Here is a 17,408-nt window from a genome sequence, read left to right on the forward strand (position 1 = left end):
GTTGAAGATGTCCCTGCCCACAGCAGGGGGGCTGGGACTAGATAATCTTTAAAGGTCCCTTCCAACCCAACCCACTCTGATTCTATGATCTCCTCTGAAAGTACAGCCTTTTCATTTGCCTAATAGGAGGAACTAGGGGAGTCGTTCAGGCATGAACAGTGAGGGAGGAAAAGCGGCTTTACCAGTCTTCCTCAGAGCCCCGTTGCTCCTGTTCCTCCTCCTCCTCCTCGTCTTCAGCCAGCTCTTGCTCTACTGCTTCCAGCTCAGCAGATGTCCTCTCCAGCAGTGCTGACACAGCATCCTGCTCACAAAGAAAGAGAAGATGAAACCAGAATTGAGTGATACATAACATAGGTAAAAAAATTACAACTCTTGCAAGAACTGCATTACCCTGCTGCTCCCTGATGCAGCAAAAACATGACTCAGATCACAAGTATAACTTGTTTGAATTGTCAGTGTGTAGCACATTAACCAATTGTTTTTATACAGAATGAATCTCAATCAAAAATAGACCGCTTGTAAAACAATGATGCAATCAAATATGCTCCTGTCATCCTTTAATGTCTCATCTCTCTTTCCCCCTCATACTTGTAATATCCCTTGGTAAAAAAAGGTTGTTCTTAAAAGTTACATTTTTTAATGTAGTTTTCTTAAGGAGGCATTAAAGCAGAAAAGCTTATTAAACTGGAAGAATTAGTATGTGTTTTGCATAAACAGCATTTTCAGTGCAATGGCTTTAAGTATGCAAATTCAGATAATTAATAAATAGCAATTTTTAATGAGTGTGTATGAAAAATCAATGGTAAACTTAAGGAAGCTCTTCAATAACGTTCTTTTTAAAATGAAATGCTTCAGCTGGGTTTCAAACTGGAGTGCAATTTTGTATCCCGCTAAGAAGCATCAGCCCTATACACACTTGCTAACAAGTCTGAAACCCGCATCGGACCTACTCACACAGAAAGTTGCTATAGACAGAAGTGCCGGCAAGACCACAGGGCCTTGGACCTTCAGGGGAGGACAAGTCACACATTCAAGTAACCACAGTGCACCACCACAATTAGAGTCTGTGGCTTTTTTTCTTTCCATTACAGTAATAGCCGACATCTTGCTCACCAAGTCCAACGAGTCCAATGATGGCTTGCTTAACGGAAACATGGATTCTTCATTTTGCTCCTTGTTTTTTTTGCCAGGAATTTGCTTGCAAGGCAACAGGTTGTACCATAGAGTACAAGTCTCATCAGAAAATGATAAATCTGCCAGACTGATCTGAGTCCCAGCCTGCACAAAATAAGCAAGGGGAAGAAAATTGTTTAAATTTGGGTTTTTTTTCCCTGCAATACAGCTTAAAATAAATTCTACAGTATTTATCATGTAAAATAGGCAGCACAAATTTGATGTGAATCTTGATTCCCTTTTTAACTGCACAATTTTCTATTTCCCTCCACTTCTAGTTAAAATAAACAAATAGAGGTACATGGAAAGGTCCTTCATATTGTCCATTCTACCACCTTTTATTCAGTCTGCGGAATTTCTCCCCACGTGCACTCACACAGACCCCTCTGTCACTGTAATGCACACATCTGCTTTCTATAGCATTCAATAACGAAAAACTGTCAATGAAACTTGCAGCACCAACTTACAGAGCAGCAAGTTTCAGTCAATTTTTCAGTTGTTCCACCACACAAATCATTGATACAGCAAACAATAATGGATGACCTTGTTTGCTCTAACCAGTGAAGAAGCAGATGAAAAGACAGTAAAAGAGATAAAGAAACCCTTTCATTTGGACAAGCCCTGACATCCACTGAGTTGGCACTCTGGGAAAACTTACAAAGTACTCATGGTTGGGCTGTGCCTCGGAGATCACACTCCTCTGTTCTTTGGCAAAGCAAATCATCTTCACAGCTACTGGGCTGCGTATACATCTCTTGCCAAGACTCTGGTCATGTTGCCCAGGGCTTTCTGCTGGGGGTGGTACTCCCAACGCTTTCTTTTCATTTTGTGATTAACCCTTACGTCTCTGGTGTTGGGTTGGTTATTTTTGTTGGGTTTTTTTCTTTGACTTTTGTATCCCGCATTCTGTTGCGGTTTTGTTCTGCTGCCCTTCCCTTACCTGAGGGGAAACCTCTTACATACTGAAAAAGGAACATTCCCCAGGAATTCAGTTAACTGCTACAGTTTTGAAAGTGAGAGGCTGTTCCCAGTAGTTGGGGCTGATGAACCCCCCCCAGATTCCAGCATCTCTTCAGTGTTTTGTAACTAAAAATCTCGCTGTGCTACTAAGCCAGACTCATGGTGAAAAACTAAACTGAGTTGTACCAGACCATGCAAAAGCAATCTGAAAGTAAATGAAGCATCGCTGATGAGGTGATGACCACAATTAACAACAAAATTTAAAAAGTGCTGGTTTCCAATAGGCTGGTCTATGAATGTCATGCCTTTTTATTATTTCTACAGATCATAAAGAATAAAAAGGTGGACATCATATAATCTACAGCAACATGCAAAAATGTAATTTAGTTTGCTCTTTATGACAAGTTGCGATAATGAGGGGTTGCACTTTTTTTTTTTTACATACTGTGACTCATTCAGCTTTTACTTTAAAATCCAGTGTTCGAGTAATGTCGCAGTGAAGTTTACTGCTTTTTTTTAATGTGTAAAACTGCAAAGATGGACTATCAACCTGTAATTAAAGAGTTAAAGTAATGCAATGTTAGAATTATCAAAACACCTCCTAAAACTTCCATCCAGAATTAGATTCTGTATCAGGAATTTCAGAGCAAGGTAGTATTTTAAATGCTATAGCAACAACTAAGTTATGCTTCAGAGTTTGTCTCCAAGTACTGTGGAATTTTAGCAGCCTTGACCATCAAAATAAGAGGGGACACTATAAACAAATGCATGCCAAAAAAAAGCCAGAAATAAAACTGCATACCAAGCATTCTTCCCGACGACTTCTACTGACAGCACAAATATCTACTCTCAGCGTCTTCTGTAGCAGCATTACTTGGGAAATGGCTACTCTGAATATCTCGTTGAATAAAATGGTTTCCATGGCAGGATGAACTTTTGTGCGGAACAGACAGCTGATATCAGTCGAGGATGGAAGCACTGCTACTCTAACATACCTGCCGGAAACAAAACAAAATCTTTACCTGTATTTAAACTAGCACTTGCTGGTGACGCATGATAGAAGTTGGCCCCATCAACTAAAGGACTGCATAGGCAAGAAAAATGAAACGGCAACAAATCAGAGGTGGAATGGAAAAGAAGTGACAAAGAGGAGTCAGAAACAACTCCTGCCCCTTGCACAAACGTTTCCCAAAATGGAATTTCTGTGCCCGGTAAGGTAGTGGCAAGAGAGGTAGCTATTTCTGTCTCTATCCAAATTTGTCTGCTGGTTTAGTACTGTAAACACGGAGGATCATATCACACATGGGAGGAAACACAGTCTTAGTGTTAATTTAAAAAATGAGAAAAATTTGTGTGGATGTAAAAATTAAACTCTTAGAACAATGTGAGCAGTGCTGAAAAGCAGTGATGTCTTAATCTTTTAAAGAAATAAACAAAACCTCCAAAGAAACCAGAAAGCTGAGGAAAATGAGATAGAAAATAGCTAGGCCCATAGCTGCTTAAGATCAATTCATAATACATTAAGTGAGGCTTAGAAGAATGCATCTTGCAAGCCTAAACTTAAGCACAGGGAATAACCTGAAATTGTTAGGCAGCTGCATTCTGTTATCAAACAAACATCAATGGATAATATGTGGATAAAGGTAATACTTGCTAACTTGCAGGTCTCACTTTAATAGTAGCTTGATAAAGACATTCCTAATGCAATTTGTACATTTATTTACCTATTGCACAGCTTCTCATACACACAAACAAGCACAGTAATTTTGTTTTACATTTTTTCTGTGTCTGTGCATTAGCCTGTTTCTGGTATTGACTTTAAATAGAATTGACATTCACTGTAGAAGGGAATGCAATGAAGCTAGCTAAAGCAAGAAGAAAAAGCAGGCCAAAGAAAATTATTCTGGAAAAAACTTTTTCTCCTAAAATTCATAGCACTACTGCTATGTGTTCCAATAATGACTTCGTACATATTGTTATTATTAAAAACTTGTTTTTACATTAGGTAAACCAAAAGAAATTAGTTTAATGAGAAATTTGATTTTGTTATTTGAAATTGGGCGTAGCCTTTATTCCCCAATTATGCCAAGCTTCTTGGGATAAAGAAGATCTAAGTTGTTTGGTTTGCATGTATAGCCTGGGTAGCAAGTTTCCAGTTGGTTTCGACAAACCAACCCCAAAGCTAAGTGTTAGTGTAATGTAATTCCAGTAATGCTGCTGCTGTATTCACATAAATGTAGGTGAGCAACTTGCATGGTCTGCCAAAACCAGCCATTTTAAAAAATTAAGCAATTAGGAAACATTTAGAAAAGAGGTAGCAATAGAAGATAAAGTTTATTAAAAGGTGGTTCACTGGAGCTCTCTTTTAATAATTGTTAGTCAATTTATTGGCATCAGGCCAGAGTGAGGGGTAGAGAGAGGAGTAAAAGATAAATGGTTCACTGACTTTGTTTTACGAGAGTGCTGACTTTCATTTTAATTTAAAAAGTCAAAAAGCCAGCCCATGCCTCAGATTTTGCTGTGACAAACCTATGACTTCTCAACTGATGAAAAAATTATCCTGACACAAATAGTAAGTATTCAGCTGGGCTCTACCTACTCCAAAAGTGAACAGCTTTTACACACAGTGTGGAAACAGATCTCAGTTAAGACCTCATGTCAAATCTATTCCTCTGTGTGTAAAGGTTCAATAAAGTACTAATCTATCCAATTTGATGTTTTAGAAAATACAGTTATAGCATCATTTTCCAGACCCAATTTTTATCACTGTACATATCTGTACAGTATATATGTGTATGCACACAATGGCAGGTGACAGAAAAAATGCTGTTTGCAAGGTTCTTCCTTTACTCTGTCCTTTCTTCCTCCTTGTTTTGGGTAGCTTTAGTTTTAGTAAATCTTTTTAGCAGGAGCAGGTCTGGACTTCTGCACTGAAGACACATGACTACTAATTACAATTTCATACTTTTAATTCCTAAAAAGATGCCAGCTATGACCTAACTTTATCTTACTGAACATTTTGTTGACATTCTTTTTATATTCTACATTATCTACTTTTCCTCTCAGCTGTGTCAATTTACTTTTCCATAGTTTTTGTATATTCTTGTGCTAAATACTAGTGGACTTGGAAGGTCAGCAGGGGAAAGATGGAGGTCAGAGCAGGAAGGATGGTAGTAGACAACCATTTGTTATTAAAAACAAACAGAAAAATCCAATAAGCACTCAGGCCTGTATCCCTATACAGCCTTTCCATATTCAGTGGCTTCCTATGGATCTGCCAATCAAATTCAACGTGATGTGGGAAAGGGAGAAGCGAACCAGCAAGAAAACCAAATTTTCCAAGGACTGATTATGTTCCTCTCTAATCTTACTAAGCTTCTCAACAGTTTAAGATAGCTTCCAGTCTGTAAAAAAGCTCACTGAAGTACAAGTGTCCCCAAGGAGCCAAGGTAAGCTGCACTTACTTGCATGGATGAGAGTTTGGGGTTAGTATCTCAGTAGTAACGTTTTCTTATTCAGGCATTTTTGTTCTTTTCCTACATACTATTTCCACTGTAATTACTTTTAGACCTTTCCTGTCCAATTCAACACAAGAACTAATCCTTAACAGCCCTCCAAGCTACAGCTGTTAGGGAAGGTGTATCTCAATGTGGCTGTGCTTGTCCACTTGCAATTTATCAAATTACCCCTTACCTTTAAAAGCTCACTTAAGAGACACACATTATTTTAATAGCATTTTACATCAAAATGACACATAAATGTAAAAAGACAACATTCTGAGCTGAAAGAATGGCAAAATACCAAAAGAATGTTTTTAGTAACAACAGAAGAGCTGTTCTGCACTTACAAAGCTACAGAATGTTTAAAAACTCTAAATGAGGCATTTAAAAAAATCCTTTTTGTTCCACTTCAGTGGAACATGCAAATTTCCTGATAACTTTTTTTTCTTGCAGCATTGCTGGAATATGTAAAAGCTAAGTATTACTACAGTTTGAAAAGTTTTATATGTATTTTACTGCTGTTAAGCAGTTAATCAATCCATTCCTTTGGAGAATTTGTACAATTTATTTATTATACCCTCATATTTCAACACTACTGCTCAGTGATCGTTTGACTTACACTTTAGAGCCAAGGGGGACAGAAAACGCTGGAAGATTTCTAAGCCGTACTACGATTATCACAAAACTTGCATTGCTGTGGTCGTATCTGTTAAAGAAAGGACAATGTGAGGGAAGTTTACTATTCGTGTTTATATATGAACAGAAATATTCCCTCTGCTGGTCACTTACCTGAGTCCTATTTGTACCTGGGCAGCCTCTAGAGTTGTTGCATCATCTTCACTATATACGATGTCCTCAGTTTCATTTGGTCTAAGACAAACAGGAAAATACTCAAATTTAGGAAAATTACAGTTAGCTTTCAGCAATCATTAAGGTATGCATGCACAGAACATACAGACATTCTCCTGAACAAACTGATTTAATTACAGCATGCACTCCAAATAAGAACTTCAGAGCTTACACAATAGCAATGCCTGTTTTAGGGACAGTTGCTGCCTGAACAGTTTGACCACTCCGGTAAGGAGTCAGAAAGGCCTCAGGCTGGTGACAGAAGCAGGCCAAACTAACAGGCAAGAGAAAAACTCATGACATTTTCCCATACATACTTAGTACTTCTTTATCCGCCCTGAATACAAAATCAGAGATTAAAATTTGTAACAAACATCAGACCAGACATAAACTGGATATGGAATACTGCTTTGGAGAATATTTGAGAAGCAGGAGCTCTGTAAAATAACGAGGTTTCTGTGCAAACAAGAAGCATCTTTTCTTTAAGCCTGTTTTCAGAAGCATTCAAAGAACCAAAGGGACTCAGGTCTTGCAACTGAAAAGCAACTCTAGCATTGAATGGAATTAAGAGAAGCCATGTGGCAAAATAATTTCCAGTCATTTTCTGGGAGGTTTAACTGAGGATGTGGTATTAATGTGTTTCATTGATTTTTAAAACTAGACTGTTGGGATCAATAAACAAGATAGAAAATATCATCAAGATAGGAAATGTGGAGAATGACGCAGACATCCCATACCTTATGAAGACATGACAGCATTATTTTAAGACTCTGCATTCAGAGGTTTCCTTTTTACCATTCATTTCCTGGCTGATGGCTAATTTGATAGAGTGCATTTATTTCCTCTCCTGCCTTAAATTACTGAATACAAAGGACTGGTCTACACAGCAGAAATCACTGTACTGTAACTGCAGGAGCACGCTGACAAATTGTAAGTCATTCCACAGACAGTACTTATAAAGACACTTTTTCTAAACGTAAGCAGCTCACACAGAGACACTCATTACCTCTTCACTACTTCCTACTCAGTAAGAATTAAGAGTACCCACACCTGGAGCTATCATGGAATATCTAGTGTCTACGTACACTTAGCTTACAGAAATCTTAGGTTGCACAAATGGCAATAGTTTCCTCTTGTACATAGACTTAGGGGATGCAACTGTCATCTTTCCCCTTTTCCTGAGTAATGACAGGAAGACGAGAGGAATTTGTTCCGCTTTCCACCTATCCCACCACTCAGTGTCACTGGAGAGGACAGCTAAAGGCTTGCTCCACAGAACATCCACAGCTTTTGGTCCAATGTTCCTTTCTATCCACTGGACTTAACTGGAGCAGACAGTAAGCTTTGATGACAGTGGCTCAGAATTGAAACAAAGTGGAAAGACTACAATGGTTATTGAACCAAAATACACAGTCACAGCCACTCAGTCAACTGAAGGCTAAGTTTTTAATAGGCAAGACTTTATTTCAGCCTAAGAAGTTGCATTAGGTCTAACTGAACACATGGAGGAAACTAGGATTCAGTCTTCAGGATGAACCCCTTATGTATTTCAGCTTTTTTTATTCGGTCTCATCTATTTTATTACCTTTTAATTTGTGAAAGACTTGACAAAGTAGAAGTAATTTTATCAGAGGCAAATAAAACCCATTTATGATACTATAATGCACCTTCACCTGTCCTAATAGGAAAGCATTTTGCCTGGCTACAGGAGACATGCATCTATGTCTTTGTAATCACCCTGTTAAATGAGCTCTCTGAATAGTCAAAAGCACAAAAAATTCTTAATGTCAACAACTTGCCAAAACTGAGGTAAAAAAATAAAGTTTTGGGTCTCTCATTGTTAGCAATAGTCTTCTGTTATGCAGTCTAAAGTCCGTTGCTCTCACTGCCAGAAAACAGTATGAAGAATCCTATAGAAGTTATGTCTTGTCAAAAAACAACAATAGCAAATACATTTCTTGTGTCCTGTTCACCACAGTGAAGCATGACTATTAAACCCTAACCTGGATTATTTTTATAGCAACATTAAAACTGAGGATTTTCTTATCTTTCCTACATCCTCCTCTTTAAAAAGGAAAATATTCAAGCAAAACGCTATGCAATCTTAAGAATGCATCTAAACAAAAAAAGAAGTAATCAGTCACTCTGAGTAGAGTCAATACAGCCACATGGCAGAACCTGCATAGTTCAAATACAGCTTTTCTCCTAGGAAAACTTCTAGCATGAAAAAAACCACAGGATTAGAAGGTAGCATATTAATGCCACTCAACCAAATTATACAAGCATTCTAATGAAAATTTATTAGCTTTTTTAAGCAAACTTAATTGTTTAGCAAATGTGTCTTCCTTTCAATATGAAAGGACAAAAAATTTATAAAAAGGGCAAGACCAATAAACTGCTTATGCTGATACTATATAACTGTTTAAAGATATATTTAAATTTTTGTTGGACAGACTTGCGTTATTTCTCAAACCTACTGTTTCACAGAAGCTTCATATACACCACTATCTCCAGCTACAGACTCATCGGACACAGCAGCAGATACACAAGCTGTTTTCTCCTCAAGCAGGTGACTAGCTGTTCTTCGCGGTAAGTCAACACCTACAAAAAGAAAGAAGAATGAAAACTAGTCCAAGAGATTAATAGTCAGAGGCAGAGAAGCGCATAGCTTTGAAAGTCGTCAAGTGGAAAGTGGTGACCCTTAACTGAGTATCACAGAGTAGTTTTGTTCCACATCATTAAACATTCTGAGACCGTATTGCTGTGACCGCATATTCTGGCTAGGGATGTAACCAAACTGATGAACTTGAAAACGTACAACTATTATTCCTTCCCAGAGATAGAGGCTCCTATCATCACCCATATCTGTTGAGCTAGTTATTATCCTTCGTTATCTTCATTATCAACCCTAATTATCCAAATCTTTAAGCCTGTACTTGCCATGTTCACATTGGGCACTGCAGTAACACTTCAGCTACATGCAAAGCAATTGCCTACTGTTCATTAAATATTCAGGAGTCAGACACCTTCTCTCCAGTGATGTAACTGCTAGCAATGAAAAATCCTTCTGGTTCACTATCATCAAAAACTTTTTATGCTGCCATCTCTTTACTATCAACTACTACTTAGCTTTAATCTTCAACTCACATTCATACACTAGTGTCACACAGCGGAGAAGCGGCATTCAGAGAAAGCCACGTTCTGCATGATAGTAAGTCGAGGGCCTATGCAGTACTTTTATCTGCCAAGGGGAGAGGATCTTGGTATGCATTATCATCCCCACCTGAATCATGACTTTACATCTTGTTAAGATGTTTAGAATTTAAGGCTTCAGATTAGATGATTGATTGCTGCATTTGTGCCTTTATTTATGGCAGTAGGAATGCTTTTTCCTTGATGATGAAGTGCTCTTTCCCTTCCCCTCACCATGTGAGGGGTGAAGGTGATGACATGATTTATTGATTACCCTTAGGAATTACCACAGCAGCCTGAATTGACTTTGACAATGACAGAGACTGACTGTGAAAGAACTACATGATATTCCAACTTGGTTTCTGACAGCAGGGACATGTGCAGAGGAGCAAATATCTGTATGGTTCACCAGTACAGAAAAGTCAGAGACAGACAGAGAAGCAGGTGAGCACGGCATCTAAAGAGCCAGTGCCGATTATTACATGAAAATAACAGCTATGCTGTCTTCAGGTACGTTTGTCTACCTCCAAGTTAAGATTCAGCAGTATTCAGATTTGTAGTCTTGTAAAACTTAAGTGTGTGGGCTGAAATTTTCCATGCAGGTTTTATGCCTCCAGCTGCGTTTGTTGAAAACCCTCCCATTCGGCACTGCAGCAGTTCCAAGGATGAAACTAGAGTAGAACTAGCGAACCAACCCCAGGTCTACGTCTCCTTGCTACTGTCCTGAAGCTTCACCCTGAGGCCCATTTCACTGTGGACACTAGTGGTACTGAAGCATAGTTAATTAATACCTGTTTTTTCCAAAAAGTGAGCGCTTGTTTTGGCAGTCTTACGATAGATTTAAAGATAATTTGTATCCTATACATGACCCCACATGAGGAAGTATCAGTATGAAGAATCACAGGATGAATTTGTATTTTAAAACCATAACTACTTATAGACTTGAAAGACACCCTGACACTATCCAGAGTAACAGGTCTTCAAAAAAAGATCAAAAATGTCAGACAACCACATGATGCCTCTGAAAATAATGATTTAAATAAATCAATTTAAAAAAAATAATTCTGATTCCTCATAGCCCTATGTGTTCCCAAATTCTAAACCATCTTAAACTCAGTTCTCAGACTAGGTGAGTTGCAGCCAGATGGCACAGACAGACCAAAAGTTGTTGTTCATTTGGAAAGGATATGCTGTTGAAATATGGACAGGAAAATAATTTTTCCCATCTTTTATGATATGGATTTAAAGCAAAATAAGTACTGTGTTCCACTATACTGAAAAGACAAAGGACAACACGACACCCCAACCCAAATCCCTTTCCATGTCTTTCCATGTTTCCATGAACCTTTCACAGGTTCAGACTCCTAGGACATCAATTTCTCTTTTTTCTCTTTGTGCAGTTGAACAGAGTGAGGACTCCCAGCTTCCACTATGTATACCGTACGTTTCTCTTCTGGTGCCACATTGCTCTGGTCAATACTGAAGTTACTACAGTACTGTACTAAGTTCATCTAATTAACCAACAGATGTTACAACAATTCCTTTATATATATGTGTGTGTGTGTATATAAATATAAATAAAAGCAAATCTCTCATTAAAATATATGTCTGTGTCAATATGTCCAGTTACTTTTATTAAAAACTGGCAAACTCCAGGCACAAGGGTTCAAGCTCAGCAACAAATCTGGACAATGCACTCTCTAGAGCTAGGCTATATTTATTCTAAGTCACCCAAACTCCTTAGTTAGACGCTTCACTATCAACTCAGGCCCAGAGATGTGGGGCTGGGTATGCTAGGTGCTGATCAGGTTTCAAATGGGGCTGCCAGTGCTCAGCACTAGCGGAAACCTGGATCCCTCAGTTCTTCCTTGGGAAAACAGAGCCACTGTCTAACGTATGCACACAAACGGTTTGCAGGAAAAGACAATGACACAGAATGACACAAGAAAAAGTCAATAGATGTACAGAGAAAGCAGAACGTACTGTCAGCCCTAACAAAAGGCAGCAAAGTCAACGCTCTAAGACTGAGGACAAGCCATCAATTCTTGACAGCTGGGATTTTTCAAGTTCTGACTCTGGCAAAGGTTTTGACAATATAAGGTGACTAAGTACGTTGCATGGCTTTTACTGCAGACTAGAAGTGGAATTCATTACACCTAATTCAGCCATCTCAAAGTTACAGATAACTACTTACTAAGGATACCTCAATAACTCAACAGGGCCATTCATCCCATCTGCCTTAAATGAAGAATGTTTTAGGATAAGATGACCCATCCTTTTGGAAGTTACCCAGAGACTGTAGGGGGAGCCTAGACTAGCTTAGGAGCTCTGTTCTAACTCAAATGGATAGAAAGCTAAAAGCTATGAAATCTGTGTTAAAAACTGAGAAAGACTCACTGTGACTTACATGGCATGTGACCACTTGTCTTTCTCAACCCACATAAAAAAAATAAAAGAACTTTCCATGACAGCAGGTTCAAATAACTGGACAGACATACACACATAAAATTCTAGCTCTTAAGTCCAGAAATCTCTTACTGAGGATGTCAGTTTGTAACTTACTCTTCAGTGAGAAACAAAGTATGTGATTTCAAGTTACCAAAAACTAGCAGAGGGTATTTTTGCGCTATACCCATACATCCTGACAATACCGAGGAATACCACAAGTCCATGTCTTCAAGATCCAGCTTCACGTTTTTCTGTCATTTTTTCACGACAGTCTGCAATACTTGACCTTTTCTTCTTGAGACAACTATTGCAAAACGTAGATGGATTCAGGGTGAACGTAGCACTCTGATGCCAAAACTGGAAGTTACGTAACATCCCCCAATTACTGACAGCCCACCATGGCAAATGTATGCTGACCAAAATAGTCTTCAGTTACATGAGGTACCTCCCCACTCGAGCCATCTATTCAAAACAGATGAGTTCATGTAACATACACATTTGTTATCAGATTTTTTTATTACCTGAACTTCCTTCATGTAGAGAAGGCAGAGGTTGCCTAATGCCTTCATTAAGATCTTTATCATCTGTAGGAATCCGAGATCCTGCTCTGGCTTCAGAGTCCAATAATATTTGGTTCTCACAGAGACTAATGCCTGCAAAGTCACCCAAAAGGTCACAGTCCTCAAAGTCTGTAGTGAGGTGATGCAGAGGGGAATTTTGAGCTGACACTGAAAACGCAGCTTCTAAAACCAAAGGGGAGCCTGGGGGGGACAAGGAGGACAGTGAGGATCTGGAAGACAGCGATGTCACAGATTTGGGAGGTTCAGTCAATTTGGGATGGTCTGTAGCTGAAGGAGAGTCACTGTAACCCAGTCTCCCATGGGAACTGACCACTTCATTTTCGTGAATAGTAGTGATAGGCCCTGAAGGAATGTAACCACTTTTTTCTTGCAACATGAAGTCAAGTTTATACTGATAGTCCAAATCTGTTACTTGATCGCCTTGGTTATAGTAGAGATCCGTGGAGCTGAGCGAGTTTAACGACCCTCTGCTTGACGTGTTCAGAGATCCCCGGCTGGAAGCCAGAGATCCCAAACTGCTCCCTGAAGACACAGATAACGTACTAGCTGATAGGCTGCAAAGAGAGCACAAACACGTACGCTGATGTTACTGAACTAAACCAGCACAAAACGGCACACAAGGAGAGCTTGTTGACTGGAGCTGCACTATACCAATTTACAACTGAATGCTGCTTGGGACATTATTCTTTTAAGCACGCATACTTGGTTTAGATCAGTGTACCCAACCTGAACACCTTCAGGACAATTTATCCAGCTCACGGCCTGCTCCTAAAGCCCATTTTCTTCAGGAGAAGGCTGCAGATTTGACACTGTCCCAGCAGTAACAGCAGTCTTCTCAGCTGCTATACTCCCCCAAAGACCCGCTCCACCCTGGTACAGGGTCAACTTGACAGGAAAGGGATCCCCAGGAAGGGAAGTTATGGCAGCAGAGGAGTGCTGCCACCCCTAGAGCAATTTATGCAGCCTCCCCTCTGCCCAAGCACCTGGGAAGGATGGCAGCTAGAAGGAGACAACTTACAGCGGAACTGTTTCCCTTCTATAAGACAATACACACTCTACATGCACAGTAAATCCAACTCCTTAAGCATGGCACAGGCCATAACATGCAATCCCTGAACTGGTCAGGCAGTTGGACTAGATGATTGCTGTAGGTCTCTTCCAGCTGAAACGGTCTGTTCTATTCTATTCGATCTTCTCCTGTCAATAATAGGAGATAGAGAGTCGTGCCAGGCTAGCGAAACTGCCACTGCCTTGGCTCAGGAGGACTCTGCTGGGAATAAGCATCAGGAAAAATACTTCAAGGCAGCCCCTTCTAAACACTTAAAAGATGTTTACTGAACAGTAACAGCTATCAACTTTAAAAAAATTGCCACTGGGATAGAAAACTGCTTTTAAAAGGACAGAGACACCCTCAAAAGCTCAAATGCAAGCACAAATAAAAAAATGATTTAAAAGACTCTTTTCCTAACTAATCATGAATCAAAATGCAATTTATGGGATCTGGCTGAGATGTTTGAAATAGCTAAGCCAGCCTAGATCCTAGGAAGGGGATGGAATAGCTTACCATGAAAAGACCTTTATAGAATGCTTTAAAGCATTTTTCCTCTTAAAGCTCCATTTTGATTTCAAGAAAATAGGTAAACATTAATGCAGTGTCTGATTGGTGTATCCCACTGGGATATGCAAGAAAATTCAGGATTTTCTAATAGACACATGGTTTGTAGCCCAGGGTACAGCCCAGAAGTGAGAGAAACTCTTCCCTAGGACCAGTTACATGTATCATTAAGTATTAGAATTCCCATCAGAGCAATGAGTTTGAGTTCACAGTTGCTGTAACTGATTGCTTTTTTGTTATCGCTATCAATTTCATAAACCCAGAATCAAATTTTGAATCAATGACTGTCAGGAAAAAAAATACCCTACTGAGGATACATTTCTGTCTACAAAGTGTAAGTCAGTGTTGAAGACTAAAACCAGAATCGACTATTCACCTAAGTATTTACATACCTACATGTACTCATTAAGCCTCTCCAGTTATTACACAGAATAAAGACTACAGTTCCAATAACTCATTTTAGACAGAACTCTGAGAAACCATTTGGTCTCCTCAGTGACAGGATTTTGAAGATATGACCAATTAGAGAATTCCTGATTTATTTACACTGAACCAAAATAATGTCTGCCTGCTTAATCATGGAAGCTGTGCAAAAAACCCATTCAGTTCAGTGTTGAGTGTTTACTGAAATTACAAAGGCACACCAGATTTGCATGGTGACAAAATGCTTGAAGATATTACACTTACATTTTCCAACTTAAATATTAAACAAATTTTGTTCAGCTTCCAGCCCAGAGAAAAACCTAAGAATTATGTTTAGACAGCCAGGTCAACTAGATTGTTGCTGAAAATAGGTTTTACATTAATGCAGTACAGTCTCACCTCCTCAGTTGTGAATGCAAGTAAGTTGTTAACTTTGTAGTTTCTTCAAGTTTCTGTACCAACTCTTTTCTTCTCTCTTCCAATTTCAACCTGGAAAGAGAGGTACATGTAAGTATAGGAAAGCATTACAAAATAACCTGGAAGCTAAAATACTTTATAGATAAGACAGAAACAAATGAAGATCTCTCAGATTTTTATCTCTTTGCCGACTACTAAAACCCACGAGACTGTGTTAGCTCTCAGTCCTATTGTAAAACCCTAGCCTCTTCAGCAGAGTGACTTTACCTGCAGAATACCAAGCACTGTAACAACCCTGCTCAGCGTACAAGCAAGCAGAATGTTCGTGCATTCACACTACCGAGGGGAACATGCACCCAGTTAAAGAGTAACAGATGAGCACTGAGAAAATAACTGCAACTTCAGGAAAATAAGATCTGCACTAATATATTTTTAAAAAGCCATGCTGTACTGGCTCCTCACCTAATATAGTTTTAGAAAAAAGCCCAACGGAACACTCATACCAGTGATAGGGCAAGAACTTGGGGTAGCGCTGCAGGGAGTTTAATTTTAAAGTGCTCTCTTTGATGCTTTGAGTCTTTGTATAGAGACAAAGCACAGTAAATCAAAGCAGCATTCAAGCACAAGGTTCTGAGATGATGGACCATATTTAGGAGTCCTTGGTAAAGATTTCTACATCCCAACAGCTTTGTCATCACCTCAGAGCCACACAGCATTGTAATACTCATTATCAAGGTTAACCTTTATCAAAAAGCTGAATATGAGCCGGCAGTGTGCCCAGGTGGCCAAGAAGGCCAACAGCGTCCTGGCCTGTATCAGGAATAGTGTGGCCAGCAGGAGTAGGGAAGTGATTGTGCCCCTGTACTCGGCACTGGTGAGGCCGCACCTTGAATCCTGTGTTCAGTTTTGGGCCCCTCACTACAAGAAGGATGTTGAGGTGCTGGAGCATGTCCAGAGAAGGGCAACGAAGCTGGTGAGGGGTCTGGAGCACAAGTCTTATGAGGAGCGGCTGAGGGAACTGGGGTTGTTCAGTCTGGAGAAGAGGAGGCTGAGAGGAGACCTTATTAGTCTCTTAAAACTACCTGAAAGGGGGTTGTGGTGATGTGCGTGTTGGTCTCTTCTCCCAAGTAAGTAGTGATAGGACAAGAGGAAATGGCCTCAAGTTGCGCCAGGGGAGGTTTGGATTGAATATTAGGAAAAATTTCTCCATTGAGAGTGTGGTCAAGCATTGGAACAGGCTGCCCAGGGAGGTGGTGGAGTCGCCATCTCTGGAAGTGTTCAAAAAACGTGTGGATGTGGTGCTTCAGGACATAATTTAGGGAACATGGTGGTGCTGGATTAATGGTTGGACTTGATGATCTTGACGATCCTTTCCAACCTTAGTGATTCTGTGATTCTGTGTGATTTATTGCCTCCTGCACTGTTAACCAGAGTAGCTCTAAAGCCACAAATGGTGGAACTCTGCCATTCCTTTCGGCCAGCTGCTAGCAGAAAGGACTCACTAACCTTTACAGTGATTTTTTCCTTTTATAATTCCCTTTTATCACTGCATTTACAACACTAAATAAATTGCTTTCGGTCAGTAGATTCAGCTAAAACCCTCCTGTAGCTGTGGATTAGTATATTCTCCTCTAGCCATTGCTCAGTCAACTGACACGTCACAAGTTCTCAAGCAACAAATCTGAGGGACAAGAAATTGCCTTCCCTCCTTTTAAGAAAAAAAAGAAAGAAAGAAAAAAGAAAAAAAGAAAAAAGAAAAGAAAAAAGTTTGATGTTCATTCTCAGAAATGTTTCCTTTGGCCTTTCTGGTATCTCAAGGACGTATAAATTAAAATTCAAATGCAGAGAACACTTCAAAGGACATAAAAAAAACCCCCCAACCATTGCTTTCTTATGCAAACTGAATGAAATACTCGAGAGTTCCCAGAATTCACTCTCTTTCAGTGTCAGATACCAGTAAAAAGACGTTAAGTCCTCAATTCAGCAAAGCATGAAAAGCACTTGCTTACACCCATGCTTATTCAGCGAGCAAATCTGGGTTACGCAAAGGTGAATAAGTTACCCCGAGGTCAGCCAGGGTGTGAACTTCCACTCCACTGCCTACACTGCGTGCACTCTTACACAGCAATAACGTGTTCATCTGCCAATACCTGCTAAGACTGTTAAAAGCATACACAGTATTTCATTCTTTGCTCAGGAAGACATACACACATCCAAACCAAGAATTATGCTCATCTATGGTATCAGACA

General features: G+C 39.5%; 1 protein-coding gene across 1 annotated transcript in view; it reads right to left on the reverse strand.

Annotated features, from left to right (window-relative positions):
• Positions 1–178: 178 nt before the first annotated feature.
• Positions 179–17,408, reverse strand: part of LOC104622609 (protein WWC2-like) — a gene marked incomplete at its 5' end in the record, with an annotated part of 27,694 nt that continues 10,464 nt past the window's right edge. The window contains 8 exons of the mRNA XM_010289447.1: positions 179–301; positions 1,114–1,278; positions 2,936–3,128; positions 6,253–6,339; positions 6,423–6,503; positions 8,960–9,083; positions 12,644–13,257; positions 15,141–15,230. Coding sequence (XP_010287749.1) covers positions 179–301; positions 1,114–1,278; positions 2,936–3,128; positions 6,253–6,339; positions 6,423–6,503; positions 8,960–9,083; positions 12,644–13,257; positions 15,141–15,230 — 1,477 coding nt within the window. The remainder of the gene's footprint in view (positions 302–1,113; positions 1,279–2,935; positions 3,129–6,252; positions 6,340–6,422; positions 6,504–8,959; positions 9,084–12,643; positions 13,258–15,140; positions 15,231–17,408) is intronic.

Source organism: Phaethon lepturus, unplaced genomic scaffold (assembly GCF_000687285.1).
Source record: "Phaethon lepturus isolate BGI_N335 unplaced genomic scaffold, ASM68728v1 scaffold8266, whole genome shotgun sequence".
Classification (NCBI taxonomy): domain Eukaryota; kingdom Metazoa; phylum Chordata; class Aves; order Phaethontiformes; family Phaethontidae; genus Phaethon; species Phaethon lepturus.